Below are 24,215 nucleotides of genomic sequence, written 5' to 3'. Positions count from 1 at the left end.
TGTTGTTCCTCTGAAGCCAAGGGCTCAGGTAAGGTTCTTATTAGTCTACTCTCTCAGGGATGATGCTGAAATCACCTTTCCCCAGGTTTAGGGCAACAGAGGGGTAGTATGATGGGCAGGAATAATAAATCGGCTGAAGACTGAACTCGGTGTCCTTGTGGTTTCACTCACACAGTTCTTTTGGTATTTCCAGGAAAACAAAGGTAGAGGCAGAGAAGGCTCCTGTGCAGCCTGAAAGGCAGACTTCATTTTAAAAACAGAGGGGCTGGTAGGTACAGGAAGCAGCATTTGCCTACCCTGGTCAGATAAGCCTGAGCAAAGGCCAAATCCTTCTGCTCCCGGAGTGGATCTCGCTCGAGGATGTCCTCATCATACAGTAACAGCAGCTTGGAGGTGTCCTTGCTGGCCCGGGCCCGACTGCCTCGCTTGCTGCGAGCTCGATGATTACTCCGGCCCTTCCCAGCAGCTTTGATGCTCTCTCCTTAGGATACACAGGAAAACAACTGTTTCTCTGTCCTTGCAATCTCTGCTCTTCCCAACTCATCAAATGCACCCTCCCCATCAACTCCCCTAATCAACATCACATAGTAATTTGGGAGAAAAGCTGCTGGAAAAAGGCTATGACAGGTACGTCTCTTCCTGTAAAGTCAGCTCTATGCAGAGTCAACAACATGACTGCACCATCTGGGATGGAATGAGCTGCTTAGCTACTGCATACTGAACACAGAAGTCTAAAGAGTGGGTGTGGTCTGATGCTGGGCGCTCAGGGGTTATGTCCTGGTGAAGAACAAGCAGCACTTTCTGAAATAAACATAGCTCTTGACCTAATACATGACATGTGAATTAAGAACCAGTATAAAAACCTGCATAAACAGAGTACAAATCTACCAGCTGATGGAGAGTCAAATTTTAAATTTCTGAGCATCTCTTCTCTACAATGGCAGCATGTTAAACATCTATTTGGGAGAAGGGCGACTGGCAGGCAGGATCCAGAGGATTTCTTCTGGGAACTGGCACCTGTTTTATAAGCTAGCCACTCTGCACATGTCCCTGAGTCAATGAGGTCTCCTGAGACCCACCCCCACTCAGGCCTGTCCTACTCACCTGGTGGGGTCCTGCTGGTCTCCACTTCTGGAGCAGCCTTTGGGGAGTCAAAGGTGGCAGGAGGCTTCTCAGCAGGGTCTCCGATGGCTTCGTCCATCATTTCATCCTCCTTCTGCAGGTTTTCCATTCCCTCTGCTTCTTCTTCCTCTTCTTCCTCAGGCTCAGAATTCTCTTCCTGGGAGTTCTCTTCCTCAGACTCACCCTCCTGACTCATGCGCCTTTCAGATGCAAGCCAAGTCAGTTTCTCCATTGTTTCCTGCAAACCCCCCCAAAGAGTGTGCATGAGGGCTGTAATAGCTCACCACGGGCTGACTGCACGGAGTTTTTCAGAAGGAACTGCGGCTAATCAACTGGTAAGGGAGGGTGAGAAGTGGATGGTAAAGGGGGTGATTGGGGGTTTTTGGGTTTGTTTTTTGGCCACACTGTACAGCTTGAGGGATGTTAGTTCTGTGAAATATTTCTTGCCATATCGGAGGACAAAAAATGTCACAGCTATCAGTGATTCATGGCCTCCTAATGTGAATGAGGGCTCTCAAAAGGGAACACAAGGCCTACGATCCAGAAGATGCCAACGCCCAGTGACTGGTGAGGAACTGGAGGGGAGTGGGTGTCATGCAAGAGCAGCCAACAACCATCCTCGCCACCCTTTAAGGTGACAGGAAACAGGATTTGGCCCCAGATAGCTCAGGTGCATATGAAAGGAATGAATTCAGTGAGCCCAGAGGCTCCATCTTGCCACACACAGAACACTAAATTCCTTAACTTGACTTGATACCTGGTTCTCCTTACTACTTAATAATAATCTCTGATATTCAGACTTCCTACCCTCTTGTTGCCAACTGTATATAGCCTGACTCCCCCTCCTGCTTCCTCAGAGCAGTTTTCTCAGAGAACTGAGATGCTGCCTCCCAAGTTCAGAATCCTTAACATTCCTACCAAATAAAATAATTCTCTACTTAGAGGTTGTGATTAATTTTTTAGTCAACAGTTTCCTGACCAGAAATCGAACCCAGTTCTGAGCAGTGAAAACACCAAGTCCTAACCACTGGACCACCAGGGAGTCCCTGAGCAGATGAGCTTTAAAAAGTCCCCTCTGAAGGTAATTTTCCTTTGCCAGGGTCCATACTTATGACCCTTTGTCTTTTTTTAGTCATTTAAATTGTGCTCAGGAAATTCAATTTAATATTTAAATGAGTTTAAATCAAATATAATATGTAACATTTAACTCTTTCCCTCTCCTCTCACCTCAACTCCCAAACTATGCTCCATAATACATTCAAAAGTCAAAAATGATTTTATGACTATCTCTAGTGCAAAAAGCAAGCAGGTGGCCTATCAATAAATTAAATCTATTACTGAATCCACAAAATATTGGAGAAGAGTGCCCAACTCTCACCTGGAGTTCTGGGACAGAAAGTACAGATTCCTCAGAAGCTGATGACATCTCGTCTTCCTCATCCTGGGTAAGGTCATCAAAGTCCTCTTCTTCCTCTTCCTCTGGCCCATCCTTCTCTCCTGCAGTTTCTGGTCCTGCTGGGGTCCCCACTGACTGACCATCAACGCTGGATAAGTCTTCGGGCTTCCCCAGAGGGCTGCTAAGCACCATTTCAGGGTCAGTGGAGAAGGAAGCGTCCCTTGGGGACCCTTTGCTCACATCGCCTGAGTTTCCTTCACCAGGAGGCTCTTGAGAAGCCGAAAGGGTTTGAGCTGCTTGACTCCTCTGCTCTTCCTGTTGGAGGCCTGTCTGTTTCTTCCCCTCTCTAGGCCTGCTTGACTCCTCACTTGGGAAGCTAGTGTCCGACTCCACAGAGTGTTCTTCTTTGATTTCCTCATGGCTGCCCTGCTCCAGGGATCCACCACAGGTGTCCTCCCCAGGGTCTTTAGGTTCCATCTTAACCATTTCCTCTAAATCCTCAGGGCAGGTGTTCAGAGATTCTCGGAAGCCCTGAGGCAGCGGTTCAGGGGCCTGTCTCCCCTCCTCTGTTTTCACAATACTCCAGCCATAAGCGCTGCTCTCCGACAACTGTTCCTGGCACACTCTGTCTGTAGCTGGAGGCCCTGGGCTGTGCTCCTCTTTGGGAAAGACAGCAGCACAGAGAGGAGAGAGTTCCCGAGGTTCTAATTTGGGTTCGAGGCCTTGAAAGGCATTTTTCCCCTCAGCCAAAGGACAACCTACATCTACATTCACTGGGGCTTTATCTTCAGGAGTAGATGGTACAGAAAGATTCACAGAGGTGCCAGAGACGATTAAGGGAGGGATGGAGGAGGCCACAAGGGGCTGGTTCAACGAACAGGGGAAGGGAGTAGGGTTAACCAGCAGGGTGGTGATGGGGATGGTCTGAGGACTTTGGGCCACAGCTGCACTGACAGGCTGCATCACGTTGCAGCCACTGCCGAGGCTCACAACCTTTACCGTGGTGGCAGGAACAGTGAAGAAAACAGGCGCAGGGTGGATGAGAGGGGCAGGCTTCAGACAGAGAGAGGCCTTGGGTCCCTTTCTCTTGGAGGCTCTCCGTTTCACACATGGCTTTCGAAACTTAGAAGGAGCAAGTGAGGGCAGCATTAGCTTGGGCACAGGGGCGGAGGACAGCAGGGTCTGTGGCTCAGACAGAGGGAAGCTGGTCCTGGCCTCAGCAGCTGTAGCTGGCAGCGCTGCTGGAGACTCAAAACTATCCCCCCCAGGGACCCTCAGAGGAGGGCCGCCTGGCACTGCCTGTAAGACCGTGGCTGGCTGGATCAGGGGAGGAATCCGGACCACCATTTTGCTTGGAGGGGCTTCTGAGTGAGCTGACCTAGCTGGTGTCTTCCCAGAGCTGGAGCTAGGCTGGAGAGAGGGGCTGGGTCCAAAAAAGAAGGGCTTCAGGGTTGAGGACCGCTTCTGTCTCCAAGCCTTCCTAGAAAAACGGTTGGCAACTGGCTTCAGCTTTAGGACTACACCCTTAGGCAGCAGCAGTGGATACCGAGTTTCACTCTCCAGTTCCGAGCTGCCTTTTCCTAGGCCTGGGTCTGAGTTGATCTCAGTGGTTCCGGTCACATTTCCGACCTCTCTGGCACCATCTGCTATACGCCGCAGTTCCTCCTGGATGGACGGCAGACTGGCCTAGTGGGAACAAGGACACTCAGATCTAGCCCATGCTGAAATTAGGGGAAAATAATTGGGCTTTCTAGATATTAGGTGCCTTTACAGGACAGTCTTAAGACATCTTTTAAGAAGGATTTTTCTGCAGAATAGCAGATATTTCTAAGAAGACTACATCCTGATTTTATACTCTAGAAACTCCTTAAATTTCCTTTAAGAAACTATCATTTTAACCACTATTTTTAAAAGGTTAGAAAATCCCCAGTTGGGGAGGGAGGGAGGTGGAGAAATAGGAGAGGAAAGGTGACTGAAGATTTCTTAAGTCCTAATTCTACAGCTAAAGCAGCAGAGTGTAAAGCAGGCCTTGAACATCCTGCCAGGTCCGTAGTGACCTTTTGCTCCTGACACACTTTGAGGAGGAGCGCTGTACCTTTAACCAGAACGGAAGCCGGTGTTCTTCCCTCTCGACAGGCGGCTTCCACTGATGCGGCTGGATCTCTTCACAGCACTTCATTAAGATGGGCAGCTGTTTGGTCTTCTTATAAAACTGAGTGTGAAGAAATAAAGCAAGAGTCACATTCCTTCTAGAAACTGCTCTCGTCAGGTTGGGGAGTGTGGTGGGCAGCGGTCTGAGAAACATCCACACACACATACATATATATATATATATACACACACACACACAAATAGCATATACTGACTGCTCTGTATTTCAAATTAAGCTCATCTCCAATTAATAAATATTTTATCATTACTTAGTATCTTCTGATAAGCTTTATTCTGGTCACCAGAAAAGCTTAGGTCACAGAGAAAAGGAAGCGGATGGTTAGTCATCTTATCGAAAATTTGCTCCTGCTCAGCAGCCACAATGGGAGTGCCTTACTAATCCTTATCCTGACCACAGGGAAGCTTCCCTTTAAGCAAATAATGGTGCAAGAATATTGGAAGGGAAGGAAAGAAGAACGGAAAGACTGAGACAGCTCAGTTTTCAGAGCGAACGAAGAAGGGAATGAGCTTACACTGACCATAAGCACTAGGCACTGCGCTACGAGCCAAGCATACAGATCATGAGGCAATCCCTGCTCCCAAGGAGCTTACAGACAGCGGAAGAGACAGTCAAGTAGAAACCAATGATGAGGGACTTCCCTGGTGGTCAAGTGGTGAAGGGTCTACCTTCCAGTGCAAGGGATTAGGTTCAATCGCTGCTCAGGGAATTAAGACCCCACATGCCTCAAGGCAACTAAGCCCATCGCCACAACTATTCACTCTGTGCTCTAGAGGCCAGAAGCAGCAGCTACTGAAGCCTGCATCCCTGGAGCCTGTGCGCCACAAGAGAAGCCACTGCAACGAGAAGCCTGTGTATAGCAACTAGAGTAGCCCCCACTCACCACAACCTAGAGAATAGCTCATACAGCAACAAAGACCTAGCACAGAAAAACAAATAAATAAATTATAAAAGAAAACAATAAAAAAAACAGGCAGATTAACTACATCCATTTGTCTCTATTCCCTGTGAAACCCCAAGAAAACAACAGATAGGAAATTTTGAAAGATAAAAGCCTGAAAGGAGAAATGAAATAAAAGGTAAAAGTAACATCTTCAAAGCTAAAGAGCCGACAGATGAGTGGCAAGTGACACAGGACAATGAAGAAAGCCAAATACCGTGTGGAGAAAAGGTAAGGGCCAACTAAACTGATGTCAAAGACAGGCAAAAAGGATAAAACAACAGATACCTCCAGAAATGGAAGAATTAAAAACAGGTCAAGATAAGGAAGACAAGTTTTAAATTTGTTGAAGGGGCAGTGAGACCCTGAATGCTACCTCTTTGATGTAGCATTTGATGTAGCTACCTGTTTGATGTAGCCCTACCCTGGCAGAAGCATGGTGGAAAGGATGTTCTCTGAACTGAGGCTGTCAGGCATACTAAGGACAGGTGTGCAATGCTGGCCAAGGACACGTGAGAAAACTCAGTAGCCTCCTTCCTCTACTGCTTTCCCACAGGCCTCTGCCACCTGCTATTAAAGAATATTCAACAAACAACAACAAAAGCTATTAGATATTATGACAGAAGAAGGAATGACTCACCTCAGCAGAAGGGTTAGAAAAAAAGATGAAATAATATCCCAGAAAATACAACAAGAAGACAGAGTGATGGAGAAAAGAAGGAACACAAGATGAGAAGACTAGCCTGAGAGGCCTAACATCGGACCACTGAGCACCACAGCAGGAGACCACAGACCAGAAGAAGGGGAGGAAACCAGCAATGCAAAACTCAAGTACATTTCCCAATACTGGAACCTATGAGTTTCCAAAGTTAAGTTCATCAAGTACCTGGCATAATTAGTAAAACCAGACATATAGTAAGGTATATTATCATGAACTTCAAAACACTGGTGAAAAAAGAAAATCCTATGTAGTCCTAGAGGAAGAGAAAAAAACACGTGTTATATAAAGGTTCAAGAGTCAAAAGAACATCAACTTTCAAAAGAGCCAGTGCTAGAAACTAGATGAAAATGGAGTCATTAAATTGTTCTGACTAAAGTGATTTTCAACCCAGAATGTTAAACCACTAAAGTGGGAGAAAAGAACACAGACATATTTAAAACTTTTAATTTTTAATAATTATAGTTTCATAGACAGGTCTTATCTACATTTGTTACAAAGTAACAATAGTTATATATAAAAACTAGGTATACAGCACAATAGCAAAACTAGGAAATTGCATTGGTCAAGTCATGTCATGACACACCATGAACACAAGCAATATAAATCTAAAAATTTTTTTCTCAAATATAGGATGTGCTCCACTAAAACAAGGCCAAAAAGTTGTGGGATTCAGAAATAAGAGGATCCGGACTTCCCTAGCAGTCCAGAGGTTAAGAATCCACCTGACAGGGCAAGGGACACGGGCTCCATCCCTACTCCCAGAATATTCCACATGCCGCAGGCAACTAGTCCCACGCAACACTTCTGAGCCCACGTGCTAAGACTACTGAAGCCCGCATGGCCTGCAGCTTGTGACCTAAAACAAAAAAAGCCTCTGCAATGAGAAGCCACACACCACAACTGGAGGGCAGCCCCAGCCCTGCACAACGAGAGAAAACCCTGTGAAGCAACAAAGAACCAGCACAGCGAAAAAAGAAATAAAAATACTTCTAAAGACAGAAAGAAGAGGATCCAACACAAATAAGAGGTGAAATGAAACCCCAGGAAAATTGTGAAGAAAAAGCCAAAGACATGAGTGCAGCAAGCCAAGCGAGCAGCGTGGGTAAAGCAGAGCAGGACCAGAGCGCTCCGGGAACGACTTCTTCAGGACGATGCAGGTGACAGCAGAGCACCTGAAATACCTGACACGCTGAAGACAGATTTATAAAACTTAAGCAGACGTCAGTGAAACTGGTAATAAACACATAATAAACCAAGTCCCACTCACCCTCCAAAACTGCAATCATTAACTCCAGGAGAAACAAAATACTCAGCAGGAAAAGCAAAGTAATCATGATACACTACCTGGCTCAGCTGTGAGTTTTTACACACTGCTTATAAACTCTGGAAAAAATCCAACTTACACTGTGATATAACTGAGGTGAAGCAGTGAGAGAGCATGGAGAGAACTGTCTTCATCTTCCATGGTTTCAGTTTAAGAGAAGGCCCAAATCCGAAAAGTCAAGTGATAGCAATTCTAAACATGCTACCTAGATCCTACATTAGAGGTAAATGGACCATCCCTGCAGAAACCTTGCTTAGCAGGAAATAGGGAGAAAAATGATTGTTCTTTATGACAAGATTCAGCGATATTTTACTCTTTAGAGCAGTGGTCCCCAACCTTTCTGGCACCAGGGACCAATTCTGCAGAAGGCAATTTTTCCACAGGACAGGGGCGGGGGACCCATGATGGTTTTAGGATGATTCTCATAAGAAGCGGGCAACTGAGACTCTCCTGTGAACATGGTTCATAGTGGGGTTTGTGCTCCTTTAAGAATCTACGACCACCGCTGATGTGACAGGAGGTGGAGCTCAGGCTGTGTGTGAACAACTGAGAACAGCTGTAAATAGAGGTGCAGCTTAGCTCTCTAAGTTTCTCTCTTGCCATTTACCTCCTGCTGTGCAGCCGCGTTCCTAACAGGCTATGGACCACTATCAGTCTGTGGCCTGAGGACCCCCACTTTAAAGTATACTTTATAACGCTGATACAAATATCCAAGTATAAACAATTAAGAAGGATATAAGTGGACTGTTGCCTACTCTGTGAAGGTTTAGAGTGGGGAAAAAAAATGAACAGCTAGAGGAAAACAAATTTGATAAGTATTTTTACATTTGAACAATTTAGCAGAAATATCCATAACAGGGGAAGAAGACAGTACTCCATAGGAAAATAATAGATCGATGTCCTTGGAAAGGAAAGAGGGCTAGTGTGCAGTTAGGAGAGACTAGCGTTAGATAAAAGGCTATTCACTGAGACTGAGAAAAAGAAAAGGAAAGGCTGCACTCAGCCAAGGCGCCCAGTGGAGCGGGCAGGGAGCACTTACTTTAATGATGTTGTCAGGAGCTCTGTTCATGTTGAGGTTCTTGATTCTCACTGTCAGCTGGTGGGCAGTCTTGCAAGTGAGAAGGTACTTGCTGATCAGAGGCTTGGGAAACTCCGTCCCTTCAAAGTGCTTCAGGCCTAAAGCTAACAAACTGAGAACGGGGCAGTGACACTCAGTCTCACTTGACAGTCCATCCCGCTGACAAGCCTCCCAGACGAACTCCACATTCTGCAACCTACTTCTTCTACCTCTAAGTCTTGTACACATTAATGGAAACTAAACAGAAAATTTCAGATAATTACTGAGTACTAAGAAGGACTATGAGAATAAGACTCAATGAGCAGTTCCCATCAAGTGAGAAGAGGGAAAACCAAGCATAAATCACTAATAAATATCACAACATGATGTGCTTTACAGGAATAATACAAACAAAGCTTGAGGGAAGAAGAATGGCCCTAAAAAAACAAATATAAAATGAATATTGGGCACCATACTAGACATATTAAATCCACACCAACACTATCTCACAACATAACATACTCAATTACAGTTACCTGTATACGTATTTGCTGATGGAGCGGGGAAACACACATTAAGAGCCAGGAAAGTGTTTATTACCGTTATCAAATAATCTCACTCTTGAGAATTTACCCAAAGAGATAAAAACTCAAAGAGTTTCAGAAGCCCTATGCACAAAGATCCTTGGTGAAGCCTCATTAAAACAGCTAAACAAGAGAGGGAGGGAAAAGTGGCAAACAAAAGGACTATGAGAGGGCCATGAATGCTGCCTGAAAGGACAATATACAAAGACAAAGAAAAAGACAACGCTACAGCATGGAATGCAGAAAAAAAGGTCAAGAATATATTAAGTTAAAAAAAGCAAAACAAAATCATACTTAAATTGCCAATAGTTACATAAATACAGAGAGAAAAATTATTGTGTAAGGGTTGTCAGGATAACGGATAAAAATGTTTCCCTTGAAAATCATCCACTAACAGGACTATGAGGTTAGTTTTTACTATAAAAGACAAAAAACAACTTAAAATGTTTCCAAAAACGTGTATGTCATCCCCTAAAAAGAGCTGTATTTGGCACTGATGGGACAGGCACATACTATAGACCTATGCCCATCTACACTGCTCTCTGTGTCCATTCCTCATTATACAGTATAATCTTATTATCTCAGTGTATTTTGTGCTTTTCTCCCCACCCAGTAAATCCTTACTTGTCTTCCGCCTTGGTGAAAAAAATCTTATCCTGGGGATTCTTGGCCTTCAGAGAACACACTGGAAGTAACTCTGGATACATGAAAACCTTGCTTGTGGCTAGGATCCAAGCCACTTGCTTCGGCAAACAGGGCAATTTACAGGCTATAAGAAAAAAATTCATGATAAATGAAACTCCAGAACACGAGAGGGCTTGCACAAAAGCTTCTGAATGCATCTTGGCATTTAGAGAGAGCCAACCCTAGCTAACGTGATGCCCTTCCATATACATACCCCCCTCCCAAAAGTCTCCACAATCATTCTCAGCCTAACATGTAACAAAAAGATAAAGTTAAAAATTGTCTTTGTTTCCTGTGTAACAGGAAACAAAGACAACTGTTTGTCTTTGTTTCACTAAGTAACATAAACACTTATAAAGTACCAAGCAATACCTGGCAGATAGTGTACGCTCCAAAAATTTTTACCTCCTTCCCCCTTTAAATCCTTGAAAGAAAAGTGACCTTCAACAATGCTTTCTTCCAGGATAAGATTCCAACTTCTTTAATCTCCCTCACAAATCTGGTATTCCAAATTTCTATTTGATTCTTACTTAACTTTCATTAAATTCTCCCAGATTCCTCCTGAGGTTGGGGACAAAAAAACCATAAAGAGGATGAGACACTTCAGTCTCATTCATTTCTATCTTGCTGTCTAAGCCTCTCAATTTCCAGGCATTTCTGTCTTTCCAGAGATAAATACCTCTAGAGCCATATTTCTGCTTGCAAAAATGTTATTTTTATATCCCTAGAAGAAAAACACAGGACCCTACACATGTAACTTGTAACTGTGCACGCCCACACAGTTGCATCCAACTCTGCAATCCTGTCACTATAGCCTGACAGGCTCCTCTGATCAAGGGATTCTCCAACGCAAGAATACTGGAATGGGTGCCATTTCCCACTCCAGGAGATCTTCTCGACCCAGGGACTGAACCCGCATCTCCACTGGCAGGCGGATTCTCTACCAGAGACCCACCTTCAAAGCCCAAGTTTTAACTGTAGTCTGGTGCTAAGTTTTCATTACCAACATATAACTAAAAAAGTTGTGTCTATCATATAATGCCCTTAAATTCAACTATATTCTACTGAATTGTAAGAATCAGGGATTTAAAATCAAATCCAAAGACAAATCCGAATCCAGATCAAACCACAACTAATTTGCTAAACCAGGAACCAATCAGAAACAAATATTTGATTTAAGGGGCAAATATTTACTTAAAAATACTAAACCAATGAACGGTAGAAATCAAACCTGGAAATTTCTTTGAAATACTGAACAGGCAAATGTACAACATTTTTACTTTGTTCCTAACTCCCAAATCAACATAATTGGAGATACTACTATAATCATGGGAAATAAAATGATCCTAATGAAGAAGAGAGTAAAAACCTAATAAATACAACCTGACTTTACCACTTGACTTCCATCTTTATCTTGATACCAGTTTGTCTTGACCTAACTCCTAATACTTCCCCTCATATCTATTTCAGTCCAATTATTAGCAATGAGTGCCACATCTCTACCTCCCACATCCCTGGCCTGTTCACTGACTCCATCCTCTACTTAAACCCAAGTATTATTACCTAGTTCTCCAAGTTAGGTAACGAACACAAAGGAAGGATAAAAGAGAGAAGGAAGAATTACAAATACCCTGTCTCCTCCAACCCTAGGAAATTATCCCTAGGAAATGATCTGTGGGGTAAGACAGCCACCTTGCACTGCAAGTAAAAACTTAGAGCGGACCCATCTGTTCCCTACCAGTCTTCTTCACAGTTTTACGAGGACTCCAGTCAACGCTGACATGTGTGCTGAAGTCTTCAATAAGCTTCATGGCTCCCATCAGGTTACAGGGTTGGAACAAGGTCTGAAACTTGGAGTTGAACTGATGATGGAGGGCGATGGAGCTTTGAGCAAAGGTTCCCAGCTCTTTCTGGGAAAACAGGACACAAAGGACATCTAAGTTCCAGACAATTAATACCAGTAGCCCTTAGCCTCTGAGAGAAAACCAGTCTTTCCTACAACAGGCTAAAAACAGATAAAAATCATCACAAGGACTTTCATAATTAACGTTTTTCCATTAAGACTGCTCTTCTGCTGAGTTCTCAGATGTTTAGGCATGTGTGATACATTAATTCGTTCCTGTTTTATTCTCAGTCTCAGGGTTCCTCAGCCATTTGGATGTATGTTCTAGCTCCCCAGCTGGAATTAAAATTCTCAAGAGTGAGACCCATTACTTAAAAAAATAATAATAATTCTTTGTTTCTCTGAATAACACCTAGAACAAGGTATTTCTCATGATCCCCTGAACACAATAAGAGGGAAACATAATCTGCTGACCATCCAAGGAAGTTCTGACTATGAGGCACCTCAGATTCCAGAGAGAATTACCCGAGAGGCAAAGAACATCGCTATTATTGGCCCCAAAGTTCAGATTTTAAAATGTGAATTTTCTTTGGCCATTCCCTGCTGCTCACGGGATCTTATTTAGCTCCCCAATAAGGGAATGAACCTGGGCCCCAACAGTGAAAGCAACGAATCCTACACCACTGGACCACCAAGGAATTCCCCAAAATTTGAAATTAAAAGCCCTTCCTCCAAAATATTTCAAAATGCCATGAGCAAAATTTTATATGTAAAACACTGATATCAAGCTTAATAAATGATGAATTCAATAACAAGAGAAGTACAAGAATAACAAGAAAGCCTAAGATGGGAGGATCTACAGGTGAGGAAGAGTACCCAATAAAAAGGTAAGAGAAACAGTCATAGACAATTGAATACACTCTCTGTCCTTTCATGGGAAGCAGTAACTTATGTTTTTACAGCAAACACAGGAAGCCATACGAATACCTACCAATACAAACAGGAGAGAAGAATAAATGTAGCTTATGATGAGTCAACATCTGTGAGAAATAACTTCCTAACTAACTGCATACACAATTCTTTAGATTAGGGATATTTGAAACCTTACAAGAAATATCCTGGTGGTACTGGCCTCCGAACTGAGACTGGGGTTGGAACTGGCAAGAAGGTGAATTTGCGTCAGGAGCTGAACATGCTGGGGAGAAAAAGAAAATAATACAGTGTGACATGTTATGATGCTGTCATCTCAGGAACCCAGAAGACCTTACACCAAGATGTTCATGACTTTATCCTACATGTTTTACTCTGTAGAGAGACTATGAGAACAACACAGTATCTTGGTGTAAACATTTTTTCTCAGATGTGTTCCACTTGAACAAACTGACAGAACCAGGGGAAATTTAACTTCAAACTAGAGGGACTAAGATTAAAAGAAAAAAAAAAAAAAAAAAAAAAAAAACTACTCTGGCAGTTAAGCTGTGAAATTCAGAAAGGATTTCTAAAGATTCTTAGAAATCTATCATTCTGAAAACTACCAGAGTCCTGATATGCATTCTGACTTGAGCCATACAGACATGACCATGGTGACTTTTCAAGGTCCTGACCGACGTGAAGATGCTGTGGTCCTGTGGTTTCAATGGTTACCAAGACACCTATTTCTGATTTCACAAGCTGCTAATTTTTGGCTTCATCTCAAAAGATGAAGATGATCCAATACTAACATTACCAAGAAGAGTCTTACCTGCTGCATCTGCTGCTGCAGCCTCTTCCTCTGCGCTGGGTCTAGAATCAGAGTCTGATGAACTTTCTCCCTCTGGGGCTTAACCCTCTCTACTTCCTGCTGCTGTTTGGCTGAAGATTTTTTCATCTTCAGCTGTTCAAGTAGCTCCTTCACGGTGCGATGTTGCTCATTTAGTAAGTTGGCCAGTGGTTCCTCAAACCTATCCCCCACAGGGAGATGACTAGATTTGAATATTTTCACGAGTCCAAAACACATCCAGTTCCTTCCTACCATGAGCTAAGCCAGTCTGAGCAACTTCCATTTACTGCTAATCCTCAAGTCTCACTTTAGCCAACAGGCAAACTCCTAGCCTACCCAAATCTTCTCCCATATTTCTTAGCACAGATTCAAATAAGATGGTTCTGAATCGTCCCCCACCTATTCTTCTACAATCAGTACTCTAAGTAATACACTAATGAAGGTGAAATTAAACTAAAATCTAAACATGCGGTAATGTCTGGATAACAAAGCAGCCAAGGAGCTAATGGGAACCCACGATTTTCACATCCCACTGACAGTTACATTAATCTGGGACTTATTCTTAATGGTGATACAGAATCTTCCCAAAGCACAACATCTGTTCTCTAATCTAGATGTTACTCCCACCCCAGGTCCAGTTTCTCCTGTTCTCCAGCTCCTATCCAATCAGGTTGCCCTGACTTCCTTTCTTAAAAACTCAAAGATTTTCTAGCTTGGAGTAGAAAAGGCATAAACTAAAACATATGGTGCCTACACACATGCTAAGTCACTTCAGTCCTGTCTGACTCTGCGACCCTATAGACTGTAGCCCACAAGCCTCCTCCTTCCATGGGATTTCTCAGGCAAGCATACTGGAGTGGGTTGCCATTTCCTAATTCCAGGGGCTCTTCCTAAAACACGGACTGAACCCACGTTTCTTGCATCTGCTGCACTGGCTGGCAGGTTCTTTACCACCAGTGCCGCCTGGGAAACCCTGAAGCACACGGCAGTCTAGAAGAATAGTGAGAAGGTGGTTCAAGCATGACCCTACCAAGCATTAGCCTCTAAATAAATTCCTCCTCCAAGCTTTCTGTCACTACCCTCTCCCCACCACCTCCTGAGAGAGAGAGAGAGACTCTGTTGGGGGCTGAAGTAGAATCCAAATGCTAGTTCTGAGTGAGAGACAGAAGAAGACACCCAAGCTGCTATTCTAAACCAGGATACAACCTGCTCAAGCAGCTATGACCAGCAGGTTATCGTAATTCAATAAATCCTCTAGATTGTAGCAATAGCTAAATGATAATATTTTTTTTTCAAAGCCTCTGAGGATAAAAATTATGTTTCCTTTTTCAGTATTTACTGCAAGAATGGACAGGCACAGGGTGAAAATCTAAAGAATGAGACTGTCCTCCATACAGTTTTACTGAGAACTGAAAACTCTGGATTATCTGCATAACTAGCCGAGGAACAGAAGAACAAAGGAAAAAAGCTAGATAATGAAAAGAGCCTGCACCTGATTTTAGTAAGAATTACTTGGATGGGGAGCACAGTTAATGCACTTTCCATGTGATATTTTAATTATTCAAATATTAAGCTAGGTTTGCATTTCCAGCTGAAAAAAAGCAGCAGCAGCCCAAGCAGAGCAACTGAATATCAGAAGGTAACTGAACTGGAATAAGAATTTTTAAGTAGTTACGTAATTCCCAAATTTTTAAAGTTCATACACAGAGGTGACGAGTGGAAATGAAATACGTTTACTGATCAAACCCCATGATAAAAAGTGCTTAGGTTCTATTCTGCTACACTAGAATTGTTTTCTATGAAATGTTGGGAGAAGTCGGTCAAAATACAGACTCTAAGATATCTTGAAAATGTTCTCCAAAAAAAAGAGGTAAATATGTAAGGTGACAGAAGTATTAACTAACTTCATGGGGCAATCCTTCTGCAGTTGATATGTATATCAAATCATCACACTGTGCACTTTCAATGCTTTACAATCTTATTTGCCAATTATAACTCAACAAACCTGGGGGGGAAAAGGAACTCTTGAGATTTCTTTTGTGATTATATTATGGTATTTAATGTAATGGAGAATGGCTGATACTTCTGACTTTTACACATTGGGTTAGTATACCTTGTCTTTTTCACTAAATCGCACGTTACCTGAAGGTCTAGCTTTCAGATGGATCCAGAGCTCTCCAGTTAAACCAAAGGACTAATTAAAGGCTATGAGTCCTTGGGTTTTGCTTTGTTCCATCCATGGCACAAACCATACCCTGACATCTAGCCAGTACCTAATGATAGTAGGCTGCTACTCAGAATGGATAACAACAAAGTACAGATGAAATCTGCAAACTCATCACAAATATAGGGGGGAAAATTAAAGCCTCTACCTTCTGGGTGGGACAAGAGAAGTGCTAATTCATGTGAAGAGGACTGTAAACATATTTCAGACTCCAGGACATTACTGAAGGTGCTTCATGGTTTGCTCAGTTAATGCCCTGCAGACTAACAAAGGTTCATTAACTTTTACTAGATGTTAACAGCAAACAGAAAAACAAAAGGGACATAGTGGCTATTAAACTTTGGGGTAGCTTCTGTGGCTGGCCATGCAGAGTCCTACACACCTCTCCAGCACCACTCACCTGGAGAAGCTGCTATGAATGCCAGCTACTGCTTTTTCTCCCTTCCCAAACAGATACAGCTTGGTCTAGAGCTGCACTGCCCCATAAGGAGAATTATTCACTTCACACCCAACACTGCCAATGGGGTTCAGCATCCTTATAACAGTAACAGCAGGTAGTCAGGGATGGGAAATTGTTAACCAAAACTTCTCAAAACTCACTCTCAGACATACACTTTTCCTCTACTCTAGGTCTCAAGGTCTTTAGTTAGCCTACCGTAAGGCTTGAGGGGTGTTAAAGTTAGGCCGAGGCTCAGCCACACGTTCCTCCTCTTCTGGGCCGTCATCTTCCATGTTGGAGAATCCCATCTCATCTTGAAACTGAGGGCAAAGGAAAAGAAGGATTATCCTGGGGAATGGGCATGTAAAAGTCACTCCAACAGTGATGGGGAAAATGAAGACTGGTTTACAGGACTATAATAATGCTGGCACACAGAAAGAGCTTGCACTGGATCCTTTCTCACTTCTGGGCTTGCACAGTTCTGCACATGAAATAATCTTTATGCCAGAAAAAAAGTTTCTCAGTCTATCACCTTGTAGTGGTAAAGACACACCACAGATAACTCAAAATGATCAGATTATCTTTCAAGAGAGAAATGTATGAGAAAGGGAATTATCTGTGCTGAGAATAATCTAAAATTAGTTTGCAATCTTTAAGGATTATCATGTGATAGTTGAAGAGGCTATCTAAAAGCTTAAGGAAAACTTTACTAAGATATGGATAATCAAAGTTTATTAGTTACCAAAATCTCCTGTCATTACATTCTCTCCTGGGTGGACTAAAAGGAGAATGGGTTGGTCAGACCACTGTTCTGGAGAGAGGGGCCCTGAGACCACAGGACAGAGCTTGCTGAAGAATCCAAAGCTCTTTAGTATAGAATCCAGAGCTTTAGTATCCAGAGTTCTCATTCAAAGACCATTACTCACAGTTTCAAACAGCTCTTCCATCAGTTCATTCACTTCCTTTTCTGCAAAAAAGCCAAACAGTATTCTGTTGCCACATGTTTATTTCATTTTGCAATACAGGGAATTTCAAGAAAACAAAGAAAGCTTTTTTCAGCAAGGCTTTGGACAAAATCTTCATATGTATTAATATCCATCATTCACTCATTCATTTAAAAACATTTATTGAACAACTATATGCCTTAATCTCTGTTCTAGATGCTCAGATACATGACAGAAACTTACTTTCATGAAGCTTAAATTCTAGTGAGAAAACAAACAAAAACGTAAGCTAGATGATTTTATAATATGATAAATTCATAATCTGTGTTGAAGAGGCTATCTAAAAGCTTAAGGAAAACTTTACTAAGATATGGATAATCAAAGTTTATTAGTTACCAAAATCTCCTGTCATTACATTCTCTCTTGGATGGACTAAAAGGAGAATGGGTAGATAGAATTCAGTGCTATCCTACTGAATGGAATCAAGACAGAAGTCTCCAGTAGTGTATCAAAAGACTCTACTTTTGGGCCTGAACTATTCAGCAATCCCATCCACAACCTAAAACACCCAGAAAACACACTTATCAAATGTGCAAATAATAAAAAGCTAAAAGGGATCACCAGACCAACAGATGACAGAGTTCTAATTTTCTCAAATTAATTGGATGAAATATAATGGGGATAAATTTAAAGTCTTACATTTAGGATTTTGAAAAATCAGTTTCTTAAGTGCACAAAAAGATCAATGACACAATGGCTCCAAAACAGTGCTTGTAACCAAGAAGGCAAGCATATCACTGAATCACAGCAGAGTGTGATCATCACTATAAAAGCCCTTCTCAAGAGGGCATTAAAAAAACAAAATCCAAATGTTGGTGAGGATGGGCAGTGACTGGAACTCTAAAAACAATGTACAAGGAAAGACACTGAAAAAAGGTCTGGCAATTTCACAGAAAACTAAGTATAGATCTACTTTATGACCAATGATTCCTCCCCTAGAGAGCTGACCCAAAAGATATGAAACATCTGTCCACAAAACTTTTGAAGAAAGGTCAGAGCTATCTTTATTCAAGATAGCTAGAAATTAGAAAGAACCCAGGTGTCCATCAACACCTGGGGATTGATGACAAATAAACAAATTGGTATATTTATACACTGGAATCCTACTCAGCAATAAAAAGGAAGGAAATTAGGTAATACAAGCAATATTCATGAATCTCAGAAACATCATGCTAAGTGAAAGATGCTTTACATAACAGAATACATACTATGATTCCATTTACATGAAGCTTTAAAAGAGGCAAGTCTATCTAATCTATGATATAAGAAAATAGAACAGTGGTTTCACCAGGGAGGATGATGTGCGGACTGATCTGGAGGGACAAGTAGGTGCTTTTTGGGGTGATGAATCTCTATCTTCTTAGGGGTTGAGTACATCCCTCTAACAAAGAGGCACTACAAACCTCACTGAATGGTACACTAAAGATTTCTATACTACAGTATGTATACATTACCTAAAAAGAAAATCTGTAAACAATACTGAGTTCTAATTAATGATGTGCATGCTGAAATGTTTAGATATCCACAACTCACTATGAAATGCTTTAAAAAGAATAAACAAACAAGGATTAACAGATAGAGAAATAGATGGAGAGCTGCATAATTAAGTTAATATATGAAAACTTAACTGCAGAAGCTAGGTGGTGGGTATATGGGTGAGGGTGTGTGTGCTAAGTCACTTCATTTGTGTCCAACTCTTTGCGACCCTATGGACTGTAGCCCATCAGGCTCCTCTGTCCATCGGATTTTCCAGGCAAGAATACTATAGTGGGTTGCCATACCCTCTTCCAGGGGATCTTCCCAACCCAGGGACTGAACCCTATCTCCTGAAACTCCTGTACTGCAGACAGATTCTTTACCACTGAGCCACTGGGGAAGCCCTGGTATATGGGTGTCCACATGTTTGAAGAGTTTCATAAAAACACGTAATGTAGGAGAAATTTTCCTAAAAATAAAGGCTAATATCCAGAGGAAGGTAATCTGGGTGTTGAAGTGCGGAAAGTCTGACATTTAGAGAACTGAAGAAACTTGGTATGTTTAGCATAGTAAAGAAAAAATGTAGGAAAAGAAACATACTATACTACGTACACTTGGTAGTAAGTTACATTTTTTAGGAACAAAGGAAAAACAAATATAAAAGATTCAGATTTAGTAAGGAAAATGTTAATTGAGGAGGTGTTCAAGAGCAGGACACAGCATCTGCAGAATTGATGAACTCCCTGTCACCAGAGGTTCCCAAACAGATTGAAAGGTCACATCAGAGAAGCTATGAACAAATGCTTAAGTGGGAGGAAAATATACATAATCACAGAAGCATTCCAGACTCTGTGATTCTAAGCTTCTTTATTTTTAAATTTTTATCATCCACATAAGTCCTCTTAAAAGGACTGTAATTAAACATGATAACGTAAGACAACAAGGGGTAGAAACAAAATTAAAATTCTATCCCAGTTTTTACTTACAATCACAGAACGCTATGACTAGAAAGGAGGACCCTTCATTCAGGCATCCCAGAAAAGTCTACTCTTCAGCAAATATTGTCAGCACCGTGAAAAACACTTGCTCAAAGGCAATAAAATCATGAGAAACTCACAGTCTAGTGGAGGAGACAAGATATAAATAAGCAATTATGAGAGAGATGAGCATTAAAAAGGACATATAAAATCGTATGGAATACAAAGCAAGAAAGTCAATCCTCAATGAGGAGGATCTCACTGAGAAATTACAGTTGATTCTTAAACAACGTGGAATTGAACTACATGGGTCCACTTATATGCAGAGTTTTTTCAATAAATTTATTGGAAAAATGGAAGGGGATGTGCAACAATTCGAAAAAACTCTCCGACAAACCGCAGTCTAGAATATAAAACATTTAAGAGAAAGTGAGGTATGCCATGAACACATAAACTGCATATAGATACTAGTCTACTTTATCATTAACTATCATTAAAATATACACAAATCTACTCTGAAAGTTAAAATTTATCAAAATGTATGCAAATGTAGACGACACAAAGTGCCACTCAGAGAAACACAAATATAAAGATTCAGTATGAAATCGTAACTGCATAAAAGTAACTGTGGCATATACTGTACTCCTGCAATAATTTCATAGTTACCTCCTGTTACTAGCTAAAGTGCAGAAGCACAGTCATGACATTACAAGAAAATGCTAAATTGCCCGATATGTACCAGAGACTATGGTCTCGTTTATGACCAGGACTATCCTTCTCTATAAAGCTGCTCACCCCGAGAGCCTTGAAAGAAAAAGATAAACAGGAGTTACCAGTCTTTGGATATAAAAAAAAGAAGGCCCTTTCTCTGGATTGGTTTCATCAATGCTTTGTCCCTGAAGTCAGGAAATACCTTGTGTTTTAAGCTTCTTTTGATATTGGACAATGCCCCTGGCCACCCAGAGCCCAATGAATTCAACACTGAAGGTGTCTTAAGTGATCAACTCGCCTCCGAACACGTCTCTAATTCAGCCTTCAGATCAGCAGTCATAAGGATCTGTAAGCCTCATTATGCGTGATACTCTATGGAAAGGATCATCAATGCTACAGCAGAGTCCTCGATGAAGAGAATGTAAGTCTGGAAGAAGGATTACACTATTGAAGATGCCATCGCTGTTAAAGAAAAACCCAAGAAAGCCATCAAACCTGAAACAATAACTCCCCATTGGAGAAAACCATGTTCAGATATTATGCATGAATTCACAGGATTTACAACAGAGCCAATCAAGGAAATTATGAAAGAGATTGTGAATACAGCCCAAAAAACATGGGGGTAAAGATTCAACTTTTGGATCTTAGAGAAATTCAAGAGCTAACAGACACCAGGCCAGAGGAATTAACAGAAGATGCCTTGATGGAGAAGAGTGCTCCCAGACTAGTGCCAGACCACGAGCAAGAAGACAAAGAAGCTGTGTCAGAAAACAAACTGATATCAGACAATCTGGCAGAAGAGTTCTGATTATTCAAGACTCCTTTTGATTTCTTTTGCATGAAGCCTTCATGATATATAGACTCTGAAACCAAAGCATATGGTGGGGAGAGGGATTGGACCATACAGAAACATATTTAGAGAAATGAAAAAGCAAAAAGTCAGACAGAAATTATAATGTATTTCCATAAAGTTACACTCTCGGCCACCCCTTCCTCCTCCACCACCTCTTCTGCTTCTGCCACCCCTGGAAGAGTAAGACCAACCCCCTTCTTTCTCCTCTTACTCCTCAGCTGATTCAATGTGAAGACAAAGAGGATAAAGGCCTTTATGATGATCCACTATGACTTAATGAATAGTAAACAGTCATCATGCCCACAGTTAATAAACTTATCTGTGGTGGATGTGTTTGCCTTTGTGTGAAAATTTAATAATTGTTTGGCAAGAAGTGTATGAGATGTTTTTGTGTCATCATCATCGTTGCCCACGTATTAGAAAATCTTGTGCAAGACTTGTATTGAAATGGATAACCTATCCTTACACAGGCATAAAGTGAGTGATATAACATAAATTTAACTATGTGGTAGAGCTTCCCTGGTGGATCAGACAGTAAAGAAACTGCCTGCAATGCAGGAGACCCAGGTTTGATCCCTGAGTTGGGAAGATCCCCTGGAGGAGGAAATGGCAACCCACTCCAGTATTCTTGCCTGGAGAATTCCATGGACAGAGGAGCCTGGAGGGCTACAGTCCATGGACTTGCAAAGAGTCGGACATGACTGAGCAACTAACACTTTCACTTTCAACTATGTGTTAGTTTTATTACTGATTCATAATTATGCTTTCAAAAAAATTACATTATCTTACAGTATGCCTCTCTCTCGTAATTAGAGAAACCCTGTATCAATCTATCACAGTTATAAAAAATTTAACAGTGTTTCCAATCCTGTTCATGAATATGACTGTAATGTTGTTCAGGTGCTAAGTCGTATTGAACTCTTTGCGACCCCAAGGACTGCACCACCTCTGGCTCCACTGTCCTTCACTATCTCCAAGAGATCGCTCAAATTCATGTCCACGGAGTCAGTGATGCTATCTAACCATCTCATTCTCTGCTGCTCCTTACTCCTGCCCTCAATCTTTCCCAGTATCAGGGTCTTTTCCAATGAGTCAGCTCTTCACAGCAGGTGGCCAAAGTACTGGAGCTTCAGTTTCAGCATCAGTCCTTCCAATGAATATTCAGGGTTGATTTCCTTTAGAATTGACTGGTTTGATCTCCATTCAGTCCCAACAGTTCAAAACCATCAATTCTTCAGCACTTGGTCTTCTTTATGGTCCAATTCTGACATCTATAGATGAATACTGGAAACACCAGAGCTTTGACAATATGGACCTTTGTCGGCAAAGTGATGTCTCTGCTTTTTAATATTTTGTCTTCCAAGAGGCAAATGTCTTTTAATTTTATGGCTGCAGTCACCATCTGCAGTGATTTTGAAGCCCAAAAAAATAACTGTTACTGCTTCCACTTTTTACCCTTCTATTTGCCATGAAATAATGGGAGTGAATGGCAGGATCTTAAGTTTTTTTTAATGACTGTAATATTGTATGCCATAAAATTTTGTAACAGTTCTTTCATCAGTGTATAGGCAGGGTATGGTGAAGGAATTCTATCAATTACACTATATCAAGCTATCGTACTGCTGCTTCTTCATTAGCTTTAACTGTACGGACCTTTGTCGGCAAAGTGATGTCTCTGCTTTTTAATATGCTGTCCAGGTTTGTCATAGCTTTCCTTTCAAGGAGCAAACATCTTTTAACTTCATAGCTGCAGTCACTGTCCACAGTGATTTTGGAGCCCAAGAAAATAAAGTCTGTCACTGCTTCCACTTTTCCCCGTTCTGTTTGCCTGATGGGACCTGATGCCATCATCTTAATTTTTTAATGACTGTAATACTGTATGCCATAAAATTTCTGTGACAATTCATGTATCCATCGGCAAGAGTACTGTGAAGCAATTCTATCAGTTACACTAGGCTATCATCAAGCCGTCATAGTGTTGCTTCGTCCTTATTGATACATGAATCCTTACACCATAAATAAACACGGATTTCTTTTTCACATTATCTTTTCATTTTTCATATCCAGTGCTTGTGACATGTATGTCTACAGTATTCTGTGTCATATGAGATAATATTAATGCAGATACTGACAGAGAATTCATCTTGTAAACAGATTAACACAAACTTACATTTGGAAGTATGCATAAAACAGTAGTATAAAAATGTATTTTGTCTCCCTTATGATTTTCTTAATAACATTTTCTTTTCTCTAGCTTACTTTATTATAAGAATATAGTACATAAAATACATTACATACAAAATACATGTTAATCAACTATTTACTTTATTGCTAAGCCTTCAACAGTAGGCTACTAGCAGTTAAGTTTGGGGACAGTCAAAACTTCCAGTCAGATTTCTCACTGCACACTGGTTTAGCACCCCTAGCCCCCAAGTTCTTCAAGGTCAACTGAAGAAAGTCACAGACAAACAAAAGGGGAAGGCAAATGTATTCCAGGATGAGAACTAAACTGAAATGCAATCTCCTACTTTTCTGCTTCAAGCAAATAATGTTTCATAACCACCAGCACACGACACTGTGGACCAGTCACTCCTTGACTCTTCCCTTGGTTTCTGAAACACAAGACTTTCTTGGTTTTTCTCATACTTTTCAAGACAATCCTTCAGTTTTCTCAAAATCTAAATCCTCAAGCCTTTTTTTCCTACACTTTCTCTTTGATTCTTGGTGCTTTCCTTTCAGTGCTTCTTCTAACCTTAACTATCATAAGATACCAAAACAAATGGAAGACCTTCATAAAGAAAATGACACTCTAATCTCAAAAACAATATGAAAGATGAACTAAAGCAACAAAACAGAACATTTAAAGGATTGTGCTTACATAATTCTCTCGACATAAAGACTTACATTATTTAGGTACATGATAAACACTTT

General features: G+C 41.4%; 1 protein-coding gene across 8 annotated transcripts in view; it reads right to left on the bottom strand.

The window, feature by feature from the left end:
• LOC133245097 (GON-4-like protein) overlaps positions 1-24,215 on the bottom strand; it is an 88,650-nt gene that overhangs the window by 11,621 nt on the left and 52,814 nt on the right. For 7 of the 8 annotated variants that reach the window (XR_009735601.1, XM_061413008.1, XM_061413005.1 and 4 more), the window contains 11 exons: positions 17,190-17,230; positions 16,480-16,583; positions 13,583-13,781; positions 12,950-13,036; positions 11,737-11,908; positions 9,939-10,083; positions 8,713-8,863; positions 4,614-4,730; positions 2,501-4,204; positions 1,105-1,360; positions 297-481 (listed from right to left, as the gene is read on the bottom strand). Coding sequence is in view for 7 of the 8 variants with exons in the window: in XM_061413008.1 (XP_061268992.1) it covers positions 297-481; positions 1,105-1,360; positions 2,501-4,204; positions 4,614-4,730; positions 8,713-8,863; positions 9,939-10,083; positions 11,737-11,908; positions 12,950-13,036; positions 13,583-13,781; positions 16,480-16,583; positions 17,190-17,230 (3,161 nt within the window). In the remaining variant the exon portion in view is untranslated. Of the gene's footprint in view, positions 1-296; positions 482-1,104; positions 1,361-2,500; positions 4,205-4,613; positions 4,731-8,712; positions 8,864-9,938; positions 10,084-11,736; positions 11,909-12,949; positions 13,037-13,582; positions 13,782-16,479; positions 16,584-17,189; positions 17,231-24,215 lie in introns of those variants that run through there. The other variant, XM_061413012.1, reaches the window with a different exon arrangement.

Source organism: Bos javanicus, chromosome 3, assembly GCF_032452875.1.
Source record: "Bos javanicus breed banteng chromosome 3, ARS-OSU_banteng_1.0, whole genome shotgun sequence".
Taxonomy (NCBI): domain Eukaryota; kingdom Metazoa; phylum Chordata; class Mammalia; order Artiodactyla; family Bovidae; genus Bos; species Bos javanicus.
The sequence above is the reverse complement of the archived record's forward strand: the minus strand, read 5'-3'. Positions and strand labels throughout refer to the sequence as shown.